Consider the following 18,293-nt stretch of genomic DNA (forward strand, 5'->3'; position numbering starts at 1 on the left):
AAAAACTCTTTATCTGCTAGGCACCCAAGGTTTAGATTAATACTTTCTTGTGCGTATGGGAATACATTACTTCCCACAAATGCAGAAAGGATGGCTACCAAATATCTTAAAAGCTCTTCAGATACAACTTGGACAAATAAAGACAGAGGAGAGAGAGAGAGAAGAAAAGAGGACTTTATTGCTTCTGAAACAAATCAGCTGAAGCCTTGTAAGTATCTTTACTATTAATTCACACTTTGCATAAACAAAATGGAGATTCTGAAAAAGCATTTGAAAATTGTCGGTATCAAAACAACCAGATTGTTTGATGTTTTTGAGGAGAGAAGAAGGAAAGTATGGTTATGATTTTACACATGGATCTAAAGAGGGGGAAAAAAAAAAGTAACACCTAACCTCCCACTCAAACTACCCAAGGTGCTCCACGGCTTTGCTTTTTAACATCATCTATGCAGCCTCACCCTCTAGCAGAGAGGTTCCACCCTCAGCTCCTTTGAGATTAGGATTAAAGATATTTACGATACTAAGAGCTCATGCTCTATTATTCTTTCACACAACCCGAAAGAGAAGAGAACCTGTTTTGCTCTTGGGCTTCCCTCAATAAAAGTTCTGCAAAACTAACTTCAGAGAATGAAACCAGGTGCAGTGCCACGCTACAAACATGAAACATAAACACACTAAGGATATGAATACACAGTACAGTCTACATATAAATTAACAATGCTAGTTGTCTGAGAGTCTGAAAAGGCAGAGAGATTTCTGGTCTCTAAATAGGAACTAAAAAATTAATCAAATAGAATTCTGAGTCCACCTACTTCAGAGACAGCTGAGTTACAGTCCTTGCTAAATCCTCAACATTTCCTGCTACCAACTGTTATCACCTTCTTATTATGAACGAGCATAATCCAGATGGATTTTCTTCAGATCCTTTTATCTGCCAAAAACTCTACACACCACCATAGAGCGCTATTTTCCATTGCAGATTTCGCCACTGTCGTCTCAGTTCTACTCCACACTTGACAGCAGAGGTGGAACAATTTAAAAAAAAATTCTCCATGTCTCGCCAAATAAGGAGCATAACTGTTGAAGAGACCTTTGTAAGTGATGAATAACTTTATTTCCAAACAGCCCTTAAATTTTAAACAGACTCATATTCTTAGATGTTTGCACGTCTGCCCAAAGTACAATTATAAATCTTAGTCAAAGAATATGTTCTACTTATGCTAGGTGATCTCCAACTACCAGTATATCTCAGGTTTCAGTATGGTAATGAAGAGTCTACTCACTGAAAGAACGTCACAGGCTCTGTATCAAGTAATACCAAATAATCATATAAATTGCTTGTTCAGGCTACAGTGGTCAAAGCACAGGCTAAAAATTTATCAAAACTATTTTTAGGAAGACACAAACATTTCTATTAGGCTGTTACAAGGCATAAATAGCCATGATGACTACTGTTTGGCCAGAGATTATTCAACTTCTGGCTGTGTTAATAACCCTAAAACAAAGATAGGTAATTTTTCCAAACTGATAAACAGTTTGATTATTTCCCATGCCAGTGCCTCCTTCTTCCTCTGCTGACAAGCTCTTTCCGAGAAGGTATTGCTCATTCCTTCATGAAGTAATTTATAATGGATTATTTTAGCATAATACTTCAGGTTATAACACCTCCTGGTCCAACACTTACCTGGACCTCCCCAAACTCTGTGGCTCACATTGCCTAATGCTTTCCACAGTCAAGACTACATCCTGGTTTGTTGAACACTGCTCTTTTTTTTTTTGTTTTGTTTTTAAAAAGAAGTATCTTTTGATAGCCAGGTACTTCCCTAATATCTTTTCTTCAAGAAACTGTCCTACTTCATCTTTCTGCTACTGGTGCTATCATTTATTCACCAGGAAAACCTACAGAAGTTGCTGATAAAAGTTTCAGAAGACATTTGGTAGCCCTTCAGATGACATCCTGGTTAGAAACAGTAGTTACAGTTGTGTTAAAAGAAGCTACAAAACTCATTATTATTAGGTCTTTTCTCATCCATCCGGTTCATCTGCTTTTACACCCGTAAGGCTGCAAAGACTGTGTATTCCTTTATTAACACTGTCATCCAGTTACAGGCAACTGCTGCCCACTAGCACAGAGCAAATCTGTTCCTCAGGGGAACATGAGCTACTCAAATTTATTTGCCCAGGCAGCTGCAATGACCAACCTCAAAGTCTAGATATCTACATACCCAAAAGAATATTAAAAATATCAAAAAGAACACATAATTTTTTTTTTTTCTTCATTGGATTCCATGTTGCAATGGCAAGAAGACTGTGGTGACTGAAGGGTGGTTTTAGCTCACATGTAGTGCATTAGAAGAAGTAACCTTGCAAGTTGATTAATTATAAATAAGAACTTCCCTGGACCAACAGACATTTTGCCATCGAGATGTATACTGGGCAAAAATTAAATACCCTCTGACCTCAGTTCATTGAGAAATGTCAGCATCTTAAACAAATTGATTTTTCAACCACTTTGCAACCTACAACCATTTCTCAACATATATTCTCTTCACTGTTACCTGGATTACTTACACAGTCACATTCAAACTCATATCCGAGCTAAGCTAAAAACAATGTATATATGAACTGAAGAAAACATCCACACATTCTAATACTATAAATATTCATTTTTTTATATTATTCTAGCTGTCTATACAGAAGAGGTGGACAGGTGTCCTTAATCTCACAGAAAAGAATTTTGTGATCCATAAATCTGGATCATGGTCACATACCAGTTGTGTTTATTAAAGTCAGATAAAACCATAACCTGGACTGATTTCAGTAACTTGACCCTGGAACTAAACCAGCATTCTTGCATTATCACGATCCTCTCCCTGTAGCATATGGATACTGTTCTTAGGACTGCTTTCTGAATACAGCAATGTACCTAATAAAAAAAATTCTACTTGCAGATAGGCTTTGGGAGAAGACATGTTGACTCATCATCATCTCTGTTCCTCCTTGTTTGCAGATAAGAGCATACTATGTTTTTTTCCACAAAAGTGTTCCTAATACTTAAAACACACAATGAAGAAAAGCTCATAGCACATTCAGATTGACAAGTCTAGCTTGCCACGGTAGTTAGTTTTCAATTATAATAAAAATATTATGTTGAGTTTGTGTCCTATCATAATCAGCAATGGGGACAAGTATTTACAGTACAATCACCTTCCTATCATTCTATTATGTCTTATTTTATCACTTGTATCTACTCAGGTAGTATAAAACACACAGTACACTACGCAAGATCAGTGAAGACAAAATGCAGATTTCAGGATGATTAGTGACTCCACTATTTACTACCAAGGTTTACAAGCAGTGTCAGTAGATGCTAAGGTGCACCTGGAGCCTGCATGAAGCCTGCATGAAGCTTCATTTATTTCAGGAATGCTTTCCACAGGTAAAGGGACATGGTTATACAGATTATAGAATCAGGTCTCAGTGTACTGCAACAGCTCAATCCAAAAATAATAAACGCATGAGGTAGCTCCACTGGAAGCAGGACTCTTCTAGGGAAACCTGTTAATGACACTGCACTGTTGCACTGATGAACGAGGCTATAAAATGCTTAATTTACTTCAGAGTTTTAAGCAGCGACTCCAAAGCAGAAAAGATTTGTAAAAAAATAAACTCAAGAAGTCTTTAAAAAAAAATTACTAAAAATATTAAACATGATGTTGTTAGGATGCTCCATATATACTAAGGTGGTCCAGACAGAAAGAGTGAAATTACTAACAATAGCTAATATGAATTTGTCTAAAGTCAGCATTAAAATATTACAACTCATAAAGAGAGAAACAGTAATCCTAACATGTTTGCTTTCTGCGATCACTTCATAGCATAAGAGCTGAATAAATTATAATAAAGAAAATAATGGAACTATCATGTGTTTGTAAACATACACGTTTCAACTCCAGCAAAATGACAAACTGTTGGGTAACAAAATGCCTTCTCTACAAAAATTTTCAGATTATCTCAATTGCTCTAGCACGATAAAAAAGAATGCTGTTGAAAAATTACAAACAAAACCAATGCTGTAGCTGGTATTGTAATCACAATGTTTACTCACCTAGCTTATTTTCTGAACAATTCCTTCCTAACAGAGAAGATATTTATATTATGCTTTTACTGGAATCATATGGCTTCCAGAGTTTGCCACTGTCAGGAAACTACTATGAAGACAGAAGTAGAAACAAGTTTTTCATTTCTATTTGGCTGCCTCTGATCAGATGAATTTCCACTGACTGCTTTAAATGGATGAATAATAGCACTTTAACACAAGGATTAGCTTCAAGGTCTATTCTACCCATTGGTACCCTGGAGATACCTGAACAGTAACATTATCCAAACAGGCACCAGAACAATACATTAATCAAATCTTAAGAAACTGTTTCCTAAAGGTTTTTCTGTTGTCTAATACAGTTGCTTCAGATATTTTAAACAGTGTACCAAGAGTCAAAGGTAAAAAACTGAATCTCTAATAAGACAGTGTTCTTTGCCACAGAGCAAGCCTCAGGCAGCAAAAAGCTATGAAAACTGCAAACTGAAAACTCCTACCAAGTGCCTTAAATGTTGCTTGTGAGTACTAAAATTGTGAATCCAGCAAACTCCAGGAATAACAAACAAAACTCAGTTCACCCTAAGAACTGATGAGATGTTTCCTGGTCAGATAAGAACAATGATCCTTTGCCTATAAATTTATAAGCAACCACATGGGTATGCTTCTTCCAATTATCTGCAAATCTATTGAAATAACAGCATCAAGTCTCTCTCTTGCCCAGCTACAAAAAGAAAATATACAAGGATGTTTTTCATTTTATACATAGCCCAGAAACTATGACAATACTGTACTAGCACTCTCCGTTGAAGCGGAAGCTCTTCCAGTGAAGATCTTGTGGTAGTAACACGGTTCACCCAATTAGTAGTCTGCAGGTGCTACACCTCCTTCAGTTACTTGTTTCTAATCTGCCTTCAGTCTAACCAAGAGAAGAGACACAGGGGTAAAAAAAAAAAACAAAGGTACCACAAGGCAAGCAGTAGTAAACCACACCTGTCAAGGGCTGTTGTAAATGCTTATAAACATATTTTTACTACAGGGCAAGAGAGACATAAAGGTCTGTCTCACCAAGAGATAATATGCTTTCAACATCCTGGTACAGGCAAATGAAGTTAGAACAGAGCAGCTGACAGCAACTCTGCTGGTGTACTGTACTCAGGTAATCCCAGGTACATCTGCTCTCCCAGACTTCCTTTCAGTGGCATTACCCTACCCAACATCTGCTTCTCTGTTTTGACAAATTTAAGAGGGTAACACCCTTGCAACAGAAATATTTTACAGGAAATCCAAGCACAGGTCAGACCTCAGAACACAGCTATCAACCTATTTACCGAGTTGCCCTAACTCTTCTGCTCTGCTCCCTTTTGGGGACTGCAAAGATCATTAGCAGGGCAGACTCAGACCTTCCTATAGGTCAGGACAGACAGTACCTGTTTAGACTTGGTGGCAGAGCAAAACCAGGGCAATAGGCCAGGCAGTATAAACAAGATTTATTCAGTGCACCAACCACGTTCACAGCTGGGAACACTAAAGGAACCAAGACGTGCAGGTAAAGAGGCCAGCAAGCCATTCTACCACCACAGGATGACTCAAATGCTTTGAGAAGTTGTAAGGGTAGCAAACAGGCCATTCACTGAAGACAAAATTAATGACTTCAAATGATGTGTTAAAACATATATTTATTTAAGCTGAGGGTACCAGGCAGGTCATCTCTGTGTGTCAAATCATAAGAGCTATTTAGCAGAGTAGGGAAGGACATTTTTAAACCATAACCAGCAACAAACATAAATGTTTTCTTTTAGTGAATAATCAATGAAGTGCATATGGTAGAATGCAGAGCAGATTCATACCAATCCAAGTAATCAGGCTTAGAGAGAAAACTTCTGCCCGGTTTCATCATTCTAAAGTGCAACCATTTAAAGTATGAAACGTCTACTATGAACAAGGTAGACTATACCACTTTGGTGGCAATTTGATTTTCTTCAATGTGTTCAAGTTACCATAGGAGAAAATCTTCCTCTGAGCTTGTAAAAGACCACTGGACTCAAGATTGCCATTGATACAGGCTAGACTTTGAATTTTGTTTTCTAAAACATACCAAATATCTAACACTGAAAGATCAGGTTATGGCCAAGAGAGAAAAATACAGATTAAACAGCCCATAAATATTTTAAACAATTACCATACCCACCTGCTACATTAAGCTTTTCAACTGCTCCTAAGCTGGGAGCAGGAGTGGTAGTATTGTTGGTAGAGTTTGCTCCTGTTCCATTAAGCACAAGATTTTCCACCTTGGACTCCAGCTTCCCAATGCGCTGCAAGATATTATCCAACAAGACAGCAAGTGTCTTCTTCAAATCTACAAATGAAAATGAAAAGTTAAATTACTTAATAATGCAATGCACACTGTCAGACAGAATCAAAAATAGATACAAGAATGAGACTGGAATATATATAGGTACTTTCTCAGCGCAAATCTTTTTCATTAGCAGTTCTATGCACTAACATTCCCTAATTTGTTCAGCCTCAGATACAAGTTTCCTTGGACATGGAATTTGTCTTCCTGTATATTTTATAAAGCACACGGCAACTCACATACATATCCTATACTCAAGGTGAAGTGTACACACACATGGGAACCAAAAAAAAAAAAAAAGCATGCTTTGTAATAGGCCAGGTAATAGGAAACTGCTTGAAGAATAATGAATCTAAAGTTAAACCCATATTCAAGTACTATCAGAGCAACACTCTGTTAGATGCTCAGTCACCTGGAAATAAAAATCACCTTCCCAAAAGGGAAAGCTTTGAGTTAGTACAAAAACCTTCTCCTTCATCTCATTTGGTATGCCAAACAGTGCACAACTGCATTGGCAAAAAAATGTTAAGTTCAACCTTTCTGTCATGTACACAAAACACCACAAATCACCTGTTTCTTTCCTTCAGTCTGTTGGTGATTGCCTCTACCTATCTATTTGGTCTGACACAGCACTTCCTTCACATGGAAGGCGACAAACAATAACAGGAGTTTGCATATCAAATGACAATCTGGAAAGAGTTCTCTGGTATTTTTTCTTTCCCTTTCCTTTTGTTCAGATTTCTTGAAGTAACATAGACAGTTAGGCAAGCTAAAAGAACTGTGGGCAAGAGGGGAAAAATAGACCACTATCAGTCTAAACTGTGTAATTATAGTGGCAACAAGCCAAAGAACATGAAAGAAAGTATTGTTCTTTGTTCATTTACCCTTGTCTCAGGATTAAAGAATTTGGTATGATGAATTTGCATTATTTTCCCATTTAATTACATAAAATAATTACATGTGCATATGTATAATACATTTTCTGCTTTCCCCAACTTTAGAATCAAATAACTTTCTGATCTGTAATAGAAAATTTCTCCATACATCTGAAGAGATTCCTCTGCCCCTACATCAGCTGTATTTTTTCCACATTTGTGCTGCCTTTATTTTTTTTCCATGACTAGCCCAATTCTTGTGCAAATGAGAGAGTAAATAAGAAAAGGCTATTATTTTAGAAAGCTTATAATTATTTTTTCCAAATAAAAGGAGAGAGTTATATTTATTCCACGGAGCCATAAAGTAGATCTTTTTCTTTATGTTTTCCATTGTCATTTAAAGATCAGAAGATGGAATCTTTAGCACGAATGATCTGGACTATTTTAAAAGGGGTAAAAACAGTATAGTGTGCAGAAGAAAAGGAAAGACTGGAACAGGGACATGAACAAAACCATGGTAAGAAGGAGGAAAAAAAAATCTAGGAAAAAAGTAGTAAAAGAAAATAAAATTCAGGAAACAATTAGGAAGAAACATAGCATAAAGGCATACACAGATCATGAAGAAAAAAAATGGCTAAACACTGTCATTTTTTAATACTGATACCAAAACATATAAGAGACTGCTTACCAGAACAAAAAAGCAATTGGAGGCTAGTTTGAGAAGGGGAGGGCAGAAGCACAGATTCATAATAATTTTTGTAGGAGAACTGTTTACAGGTATAAAAATCTAACACTCACTATGTATATTTGGACTGCAACTTTTGAAAGGAATATGTCTGATCCACCTACCTGACAGGTGAATATATGGTAGAAAGAAAAAGTGAGAAAATGAACAAGCTGTGCAATCACATTTAAGGAATCACTGAAAACCTTTTGGCTGGGTAAAAAAGCAGCCAAATCAAGCAAATTTAAAACTTATTCTTGAACATGGAAATCATGACTGTGCTTTCTAATAGCAATCAGAGGATAAAATTAAAAGAAATAAATAGGCTAAATATCAAGGGTGTTGATTTTCATAGAATAGTGAACCAACTTCTACCCATTATCATTAGACATTAATGTGTTTATTCCTGAGCAGCTAAGCTGATCATTTGCTATCAACAAATCATTTGGTATGCCAAACAGGACAAACCAACCTACTTATTAAGTAATTATCTTACTCAGTTTCATAAAGTATTATTTAATATGGTGTTATTCACTTACCATAGCACCTTGCTTAATATTATAAATACATTACTATTAATTTTACATCATTTCAGACTCCTTAATTGAAAACACCTGTCCAAACTTGTCTTTAAACTTAAAATTCTTCTCAGCCATGAAACTTGAAATTTCTACACAAAACTTAGCTTTACTTTCACAGAAGCATTACAATGTTATTTCACCCCCTTTCAAACGCAGTTTAACTTCTCCTAGGGAACTTGACCACTGCTTGGTGGCAATCAACTTATTCCTCAGTGGGATTTGGAACAGGAAATGAATGCCACAGGCAACAAGCTGCAGGGGGAATTTAGCTTGAGAACACCCTGTGCCCTCAGACCTAGCTAGGGCATGTATTAAATGTAGTTACCCTTCAATTTCTGGAGAAATATTGTTTAGGAGTTTTGTTTGCTTGGTTTTTTTTCTTCTTTAACTCACCTACCATCAAGCACCCTTACAAGATGATGAGACACTGATGATGGCTACACAGCAGACAGGGTTTTGGTTTAAGCCTACGCACACAATGCTCTAGGGACCTCTACTTGCTTGATGTTCTTCAATCTAAATATTGATCTAGTACCACTCTATTTAGCTTGTGTTGCTTTGGAAGATTACAATACCAGTATAGTTCAACATGCAGTCACTAATCAGTAGAAATTACAGAATAAGGATGGCTTGTTATTTAAGCAACAAAGTGATATAATTGTTAGCTATGTTTGGGATGATAATCTCAAGCTTACAGGCAAGCACATTCACACAATCAAAAATTTGTTTTTTTTAAAGGAAGAAAAAGGTAACACAAACAAGACATGGAGAGAACCTTCTAGCAGGGTATTTTCATAATGCGCACAAAAAAGTAAAGAGTATTAAGAGAAAACTAGAGAAAAAGATGCAGCTATTATCTGTTGCATCCTAGCCTTTATTCTGTCTAAACCTACAAAAAACATCTATCCACTTTCTTCAGAACTGAATATTAAGACAACTATAAAAGGAAACAAATCTAGATGACTAGCCATTAACCTTCCAAATATCCTGAAAGTGCATAGCTAAGTAGGAAAGAAGGTGAGTTTAAAAAATGCGAAATAAGTAAGGTGTATGATGTGTTCTTTTCTTATCAGATTGAAAAGGGGACACACCTAACCTGAAATTGGATTATATTTTTATTTTCATAATATTTTCTGGTAATATGCTTTGTTCTTTTCTGTGTGGTTTGTCACACACATGCACACAAACTTACCTCTCATGTTGCACAAAATGGAAGAGAGTAAGCATTAAAACTTACTGCCAAACAAAGCACTGAAACTCACAAAAAGAGTTCTCTACCCTGAGGCAAATGATATATTTAAGCTTAATTTAATCTTATACCAGATAAATAAACTTAAATGTTAAGTAAATTGACTGAACAAAAAAGTGAAATCGGGAAGAAGAAGAAATAAATGTAGCAGGTCTCCACTTTATCAGTAAGGCAAATTCTTCCACAAGGAATTTCATAGATCACTGACACATAAACGGGAAAGCCTCCTATTTCTCAAAAACAGCAAAAAAGTTTTTTTAAATTCAGTTCTAACAAATAACCTGAGGCATACTAGATATAACTACTAGACAGATGTCGTAAAAATTAGCAGACAACTTCATTTCCAAGGGACTGGAAAGGTAAAATTTGTCCCACTTCATACTTACAAGTGATGATTGTTTTCTCCATCTGTGCAGAAAATCCACAGCACAAAGTATTGTCAATTGAGCAACATCATGAAGTAAAATGTTTGGACAATTTAGAAAAAACCTTAATCAGATTATCATGTAATCTAAAGCACACAACTTACCGTACGCTGTCACTGTCCCAACATAAGGCCCATCAACCACATTTTTATTTTCTTCGGCTAATGCTTTGATGTATCTTTTGCTGAGATCCAAAATTTGCTCACGCAGGACTGAACTGCTTTCGTGTTGTGTTTGCTGCTGAATAGTAAAATGCAGAAGCATCATTCCCCAAATGAAACCAAAAGTCACCAGAAAAAAGCCAAGTTTCTGAGAGGACAGCTTCCATGGAGAGAATGCCATGATTCCCAACAGCTTCACACAGTTACTGCAAAGGTTTCTAAAGCATGAAGCCAAACAGCAAGTTCATGGTCCAGGTATATAAATATCACAGAGCAGGACTCAGTCTTATTCCAACTCCTTAGTCAATGTATATCCGTATTTCAGTTCCATCCTGTTGCAAGAGGAAAGAAAAGCAGCATAATTACCACAACATATTAGAAGTTTTTACTAGCTATACTAGGTCTTCACTCTAACTGGTACTAAACAGGAGTAGACAATATGCTGTCTTTGTGAATGTTTAATTTGTATGTATCAACACTGTACTGTACTAGCCAGAGCACAAAGAAGCTGAGAAAAGCACTGGAAAGAGAACAAAGAGGGAGCGATGCGCCTGAGCAGGTGTAGAACACCTCTCAGTATCTGGATCAAATTCAATGCTTGAAGAGGTTTCTAAGTTGAATTTCAAGGTAAGGCTGCTTTAACCTTTTTTTTGTGTGTGTATACAAAACTTTGTGATATTGCCAGTGCAGCAATTTAAGACATTTCTCAACATAATTCAGTTCTCAGAAGACAAGTAATTTTAGCTGGCAGTGACACTGCTCAGAGTTCCTGGCAAGAGCTACGGCATATGGCTAGATAGGTGATCAGGAAATCAGACTCCCTCAGGGGTAAAGAGGAAAAAAGAAATCTACATTATTTAAGCCAATACACTCTCCTGGCTTACAATGCAAGCAGTCCAAAGGCTGAAATAATCTCCTCTTGCTACTGTGTGGCCTCTGCCATGCATAGTTACTCCTTATTCATAAAACATAGTCCAATGTGTTTGCTTTTTGCAATTAAATTCAAAACACATACTTCTGAATGCTACAACATGTCTTTTGTATATAAAATTAATATTCTCAGAGCTTTTCACACACTAGGGAAAAGTAAGACACAGAAGGACCATTTTTTCATGGTAAACTCAAAGATAAAACCTGGCATAAACAATCCAAAGGCAAGAAAAGCTCCGTGATGAGGGCTAGAGGAAGGGTCCTTAGCATAAAACCCAGCAAGAAGAAAGGTAATTAAAAGGTAATTAAGTGTAACCTATCATGTTAAAACACAGATTTGGTAAAATGTTATCCTTTTAACTTCATAATGCTCCCAGACAGGATTAGGAAACATAATGTTCCCTTCCATTCTGCACTTGCACAGATAATGCAGATGTTACTCTGTTTTAATAGGATAATTACACAGATGCCTGCTAGCGGTGCTCCCTGTTTGTTAAAATTCCCTTTAGATCTGCTTTCAGTTGAACCAGCAGTTCTGCAGAGGGACAGAAATACCTTTGGACCACTTATCCTCCAACATGTCTTACACGTGCATTTAGCGTTATTGATTATTATTGATTGCAGAAGTGAATGTACATTACATAGTAAACTAAAAGCAGACAAGGCAGCGACTGTACCATGCATTTACATTGCTAAAAGAACAATTCATAGCCATCTTCTGCTTGAGAAGGAATGGTGCAGAAAAATGAATTGCAAGTACAGTAAAAGATGATAAAGCCCTTGAGCTGACTTTTTCCACACTTAAAATATCTCAATAAAGAAAATGAATGGTCTCAACAGAGAAAATGAAGGACTCTGTTTAATGCTGCTCTCCATAAACTTAAGTTAATTTTCCAAGAAATGGCAGAGGGAAGTTTCACTTCTTTTGGTTTATTTAACCATGGCCTTGGGACACTCTTGGGCTGACTAAAAAGGAGAGTATTGTAATCTCATTAAAAACTGAGTGTTTTACTATTCTCTTGCAATATCTGGTGTGATAAAATATAGAAAATTCCATAGTTTAAAACAACATCACAACTTTAAAAAAAAATCTGAAATAGTCAAGATTAACTCTCTCATTGACTTAATTTCAAGTAAGAATTGACAGCATCCTCTACAGCAATAAGATCTGTTGTTACAACAGTCAATATTTCTTCCCCAATTATCAGTTGTTTGTGAAGTGGAAGACACTGAATAAGAAAGTAAACCTATCATCACCAAGTTTTAACAGACAAGTGTAAAATTTTTTTATGACTAGTTGTTTAGGAAAAAAACCTGCAGAACATAATTAACATTAAAACCAGCAATAAAATAATGAAAGCATTTCACAGTCTTCTTTTTAAAGTTCTAGAACAGAAACAAGGATGATTACAAAAACCAGTGTATGTCTAACCTATGAGAATGATCTACTTAAATACAGCTGTTGACTTTTCTATTCTGTTTATCAACAGAAAAAAAGCCTTGAATCCACTCAAAGACTGTAAGATAGACAGGAAACAATAAAGTTTTGCCATAAGAAAGGATTAAAATGCATTGACAGATGGAAGAATGGCCCCCATTATTTCAAGTGCTAAAAGAAAAAAAAAAAAACAAACCAAACCACCAACCCCCAAACCCTACACACCACAAATCAGCCCTATTTCTACTGCCATTTAAGCAGCTCCAAAGGATAGCAACTTGATGAATGCTCAACAACATGTATTTATCTAATTAACTTTACAGCACTGCTGGTGGCCATGGACCTTTGTAAGGGGCACAGGAGAAAAATCTCTGTCCCTCCCACCACTTCTATGGCCAGATGCACACCTGCACCGACTTCAGTATATATTTAATCCCAGATTTGACAGATGTCAATGACTGCTACACAACAATTCCATGGTTAATGCTTACCACATACCTATAATGACTCATTATTTGGTATCTAAGTGGACAATGGTCAGAAGATATCAAGGCAATATGTGGAATGCATGAAGACAGCAGCACAGAAACATCTCTGTGGTATTTCTGTTTTGACAGGAAATTAATAACTGAAGTGAGCAACAGCTGAAGCAATAAAGATACATTTGTCTACTGTAATCACTTGTGGAGTTTGATAGTGCCTGCTGACTAGTTATCTCTCTGCCCATACCAAGTAAACCAACCCCAAACTTAAGGTGGTAGAATACTTCCCTTATTCTCCCCCTTGCCTTATAAATGTTCTCAAAGGAGCTGATCCTGTTAACTATTAAGCCCTTTTCCTAGTCTCCAAAAGGCACAATGGGAGTCATATCTAAAGAGGATATGGAAACATATATTTGTATGCGCCTCTAAAGGATGACAGGTTTTTGGGTTTTTTTTATATAAGCTTTGGAAAAAAGGTGGTCTCACTCTAAGACAACTCTTGAAATAATTCCAGCACCCCTCTGGAAACTTGATATGTCATAGTTGTGAAGTTGTTTGTGAAACCGTTAGGAAGATAATCCCTCCTGATTTACTGAGAGTAGCTAATGTACCAAAACTAAATGCCAAGTGTGAAAAACAGGGTGAAAGTGAAAAGACATACAAGACAAGAAAACCTTTAATAAAGAACAGCTTTTTTATGTTATTCCTTAAATTCAACTCTAACCAGCCAAAATCTCACTGCAACTGAACCAACACACTGGTGGTTTGTTTTGTGGTTTTTTGGGTTGTTTTTTTGTTTTTGTGGGTTTTTTTGTTTTTTTTTTTTTTTTTTTTTTTTTTTTTTACACAGACCAGTTACACCCTTTGTATACCACAATCTAAAACAGAACTGCCTCTACCCTTAACAAAAATGATTAGCATATTTCTTTGGAAAATGGCTAACCTTACACCCATTTACACAGGCATAAGAATTTTAACAGTCTTAGTACATTTAGTATTTCTAACAACTTCATTAAAAACACATTTTCTGTTCTATATTTAATGAAATCCTGCTCAACAGCTGGTCACTTCACTAGTTACAGAGGATAACATTACCATGCCTATGTCATCACAACAAAAAACCCTTCATGCTATTGAGAATCATATCAGGAAGGTATCCCAACGCTAAATTGATCTGTACATCATGGATGCAAGCTTCTCAGCATTTTAAGAGTTTACTGCTAGGTTTTTGTTTGGTTTGTTTTTTTTTTTTTTAAATGCTTTGTGAACAGATTTTGGTGACACATATCCATGTATTCCTCTTCACTTTTTAAAAGGGAGAAATAATTGTCTACAAGAGATTAAGCAAAGTCTCTTTATAAGTATGTACATATACAAAGCTTGATGCTCTCTGTCCAATCTGTACCTATTTAAGAAGTGGTACTTCCTCAAGTTAAACTTGGAACAACACTATCCTCAGGATAGTCAGGATTTGACTGTTTATCAGTTGAATGCACTGTTCATCACTAGCTCCACAGTTACAAAACCGTAACTGGCTGGAGCCAAAGCAGAAGCTGCTGCACCATAAAAGTAGCAGCAGATTGAGTAGTATTTAATTATTAGCTTGTTAGGAACTCAAACATAAGTAAACTTATACAGCATGACTGGTAGACATTGGTATATGTATTTCTGTACCAAGTGGCTTGGTAAAAATAGTATTGCCACTGCTAGGAACAGCCCTCAGGCCTCATGTCATCTGTGTTCCTATGCTATGGCCTCTCATGCTTGTGAAATTATTAGGAGAGCTTGCTGTGTGAGCTAGAGCTGGGTACCAGGTGCCTCTTGTTATGGCATACAGCTTCAACAGGAGATAAGAACAAAGACCTTGAAAATACAGGCACAGGCCCATAAAGCAGAAGCCCCAGAACTGTAAGCAACTCAGTGATGGTCAATTATTAGTCAGATGAAGTACAACCTTGAGCTTTGGGGAAAAAAAAAAAAGCAAGCTTTTCTTTCAATAGCAGCAAAAACTGAAAAAGAGGAATAAAATTGCTAAGCAGCAAGAAAAGGCACCTGTGACAGCCTCAAGCATCTCGCCATCAAGGACCATAGCTATCAGTGCTAAATACACAGCACGAGCTCCATGGTACTGTGTGCTCACAATTAATTTGTAATGACTTGTTACAGACTAATTGCTTTGAATAGGTAGTGGTAGTGTCTAGGAATGAGTAAGAACTAGCCATTATCAACGTGTATTGTTAATGAGTATCCATCTAGTGAAGTTTTGTTACAAAGTTTAAAGCTGGTTTAAAAGCGTTTTGCTTCATCAGCCTTGTAAACCTTCAGTCCCAGCAATCTCTCACTCTCTTCTTACATATATATTCACACACAAGCAACGCATATTCTGTTGCAACATTATGCTGCCATGCCTGACACCACACAATTTGTTATTGTATCAAAACCAGCTAAAAGAGATACTCTTAAAAACCCACACATCAGGATCCTAATGCAAATACCGATGCATTTTCCAGATTGTTTTCTGAAGAGAGAATGCTGCACTTGTTTGCAACCGATTCTGTAGAACAACGTGTTAGAGACCAACAGAGGACAAACATCAAGATGTGAATTTCCTCTGCTCTTATGAAGGGTGTGTTAACCTAAAAGCTAATGCTAATTCAAATGTCCATCCAGTGGGCTGCCAACACACCAGAGCTAGAGCCAGAAAAGACAGTGGTGAGCGAAAACACCTGCCATATCCCAGCACTTCGCTGCTAAGGGATGCCAAGAGTCATGCTTCATGCAGAAGCTGATGTAATGGATCTTAAAAGGGATAGGCAATCCTCTAAAACCTCCCTTCTAGGAGTAATGAGTCCAAACTGGGACTGCTAAGTTTTAATAGTTTAAACCGGACATGCTTTAACATAGACATAAACTAGAATTCCAGGCTGATGTTAACCACTGTCTCCTACTGCAGCTGCATTGCCTCAACAGATGTGCACTATACCCCAACTGAATGCAAATTAATGGATTTCCCAGTACCGCAGTTCTTTATTCCTGCAGGAATATCTCGGCAGATGTCCCACCCCAGTTGGCCCATCTGCGTTCTGAAATAGTGCAATCCGTGCCGAAGACACCCTCCCCTCTTTTACTTGTTGCAAGACGTTAGCTTGCTTTAGTCCTTTTGAAGGCTGAGCCTACCCTTCCTTCTTTCAAAATACAGCATTAACAACAGGATAAGCTACAGCTTACTAAATACAGTCAAGTGAAATCAAAGAACAGTCATATGCTGTGTTGGTAGAAGATAAGAAAGGATAAACTAGATCAGAGAATAAAAAAGAAGCCTGATTTCTGATGAGAACACTTGCATTTCAACATGATGTGTGCTCATACCATGTCAAGAATCTTCATGCCGCATACACTTTGACTCCACTACTGACATGGCAATTAAATAACCAATAAACTTAGGAAATATGGTCTACTAGCATAAGACCATCCACACTTCTGAACAAAACTCAGGGCCCTCAGTTGTCACACAGAGTTCAGAACCAGTTTAGCTTCTGTTTAGTCACTGACCATGTCAAATACATAAAGCAGAGGGCAGACAGTAGGACACTCCACACCCGCCTTGGGTGAGAAGGGCTCTATCCTGCCCTCCCGGCCTGACTGGGTCAGAGCAAAGAAGAAGAAAACTACAGCCTTGCAACCCTTGGAGAACTTACATTAGCTGCGAATTTTTTCTTCCAAGAGATAAATTCAGCAATATAACATTTTACAAGATTTCAGAAGAAACTAAATACCACACATCAACCCGAAACACCAACCTGGTGATTACTCTGAAGAGAGGCAAAATATGATCAGATCAAAGTTAGTTTATAACCAAGCCTGGAAGACTCCACTGATTTCAACAAGTAATCAGTAAACAATTAATTTATTTCACTAGTTCAAGTCATAAATTTTAAGGCATCTCAAAATATTTTTGTTGATCTTAAAATAAACTTTCATCATTCAGTTGTGATCAGTCCTATAAAAGATTCATGATAGTATGTTCTAGAAGCAGCAGAAATATGACAGCAAAGCCCACATTCACAAGTCTAGGTGAGGCTTCCAACTGGTTGAATGCGTACACATTCCCTACGTACCTCACAGGCAATCTCCATTCCCAGCACCTCGGGAAGAAGAGGTAGCTGAAAAATCATGCAACTATACCAGACGCATCTGGTAACAGATGTTTATGCACACTTTTGCTAACTGCACATTTTATAATTTAAGTTCCTTAGTATATAAAATAAATGCATAAAACCATTTCCTTAGCTGAATTATGGAGTCTTAGTTTTGCTCTTCCTTCTGCTCCTCAACTTTATTTTCGGCAACGCTTCTGCCAACCCATTCTTTTCTTCTAGCTGACAGATGTCACTACGTCTTCTCTCTCACCACCCATCTACAGTTGAAATGGCAACATGTACTGTGCCTGAAGCGGCAATTTGGGATGCAATCCCATGAAGTGAGAAAAGAAGAACAACACTGGGTCACAACAGTACAAGCAGGACAGATGGACTGAGGGAGAGTAAGAGTATAAATACTCTGCATTTGGGTTTTTTTAGGTTGGGGGGTGCATGTTTGCTTTTGTGCATGTGCATATAGTAGAATTTGGCAGGAGGTGGTGGGATGAAAGTTGAAGGAGAGAAAAGCAGCCTTTGATAAGATGCCATAAAAACAAGTAAATTTTAATCCTGAGCAAGCAGCTTGCCTTCACTTTCAAAAATAAAATTTCCCCACTTAGAAACAGTTTGGGTGGCAACCCCACCATAATTTCCCCATGTGGGTCTGTGGCTTCACGGAACACTCCGAAATGTTTCCAGTTTTCTACCTAGCACATAATTTTCTGTAGTTTAGTCCTACAGAAATGAAATCATCAGATGTTCTTCTTTTCCTGTTTGCTTACCTTGATATTTCAGGGAAGAAAGAGTAAGAAAGGGAGGAAGGTTTACACAGAAGAC

At 37.1% G+C, this 18,293-nt stretch overlaps 1 protein-coding gene across 6 annotated transcripts in view; it reads right to left on the bottom strand.

The window, feature by feature from the left end:
• Positions 1 to 18,293, bottom strand: part of MGAT5 (alpha-1,6-mannosylglycoprotein 6-beta-N-acetylglucosaminyltransferase) — a 135,617-nt gene that overhangs the window by 75,694 nt on the left and 41,630 nt on the right. For all 6 annotated transcript variants that reach the window (XM_074828607.1, XM_074828609.1, XM_074828608.1 and 3 more), the window contains 2 exons: positions 10,411 to 10,799; positions 6,288 to 6,455 (listed from right to left, as the gene is read on the bottom strand). In XM_074828607.1, the coding sequence (XP_074684708.1) occupies positions 6,288 to 6,455; positions 10,411 to 10,648 (406 nt within the window). In that variant the 5' untranslated portion in view covers positions 10,649 to 10,799. The remainder of the gene's footprint in view (positions 1 to 6,287; positions 6,456 to 10,410; positions 10,800 to 18,293) is intronic.

The sequence above is a fragment of the Strix aluco genome, chromosome 6 (assembly GCF_031877795.1).
Source record: "Strix aluco isolate bStrAlu1 chromosome 6, bStrAlu1.hap1, whole genome shotgun sequence".
Taxonomy (NCBI): Eukaryota; Metazoa; Chordata; class Aves; order Strigiformes; family Strigidae; genus Strix; species Strix aluco.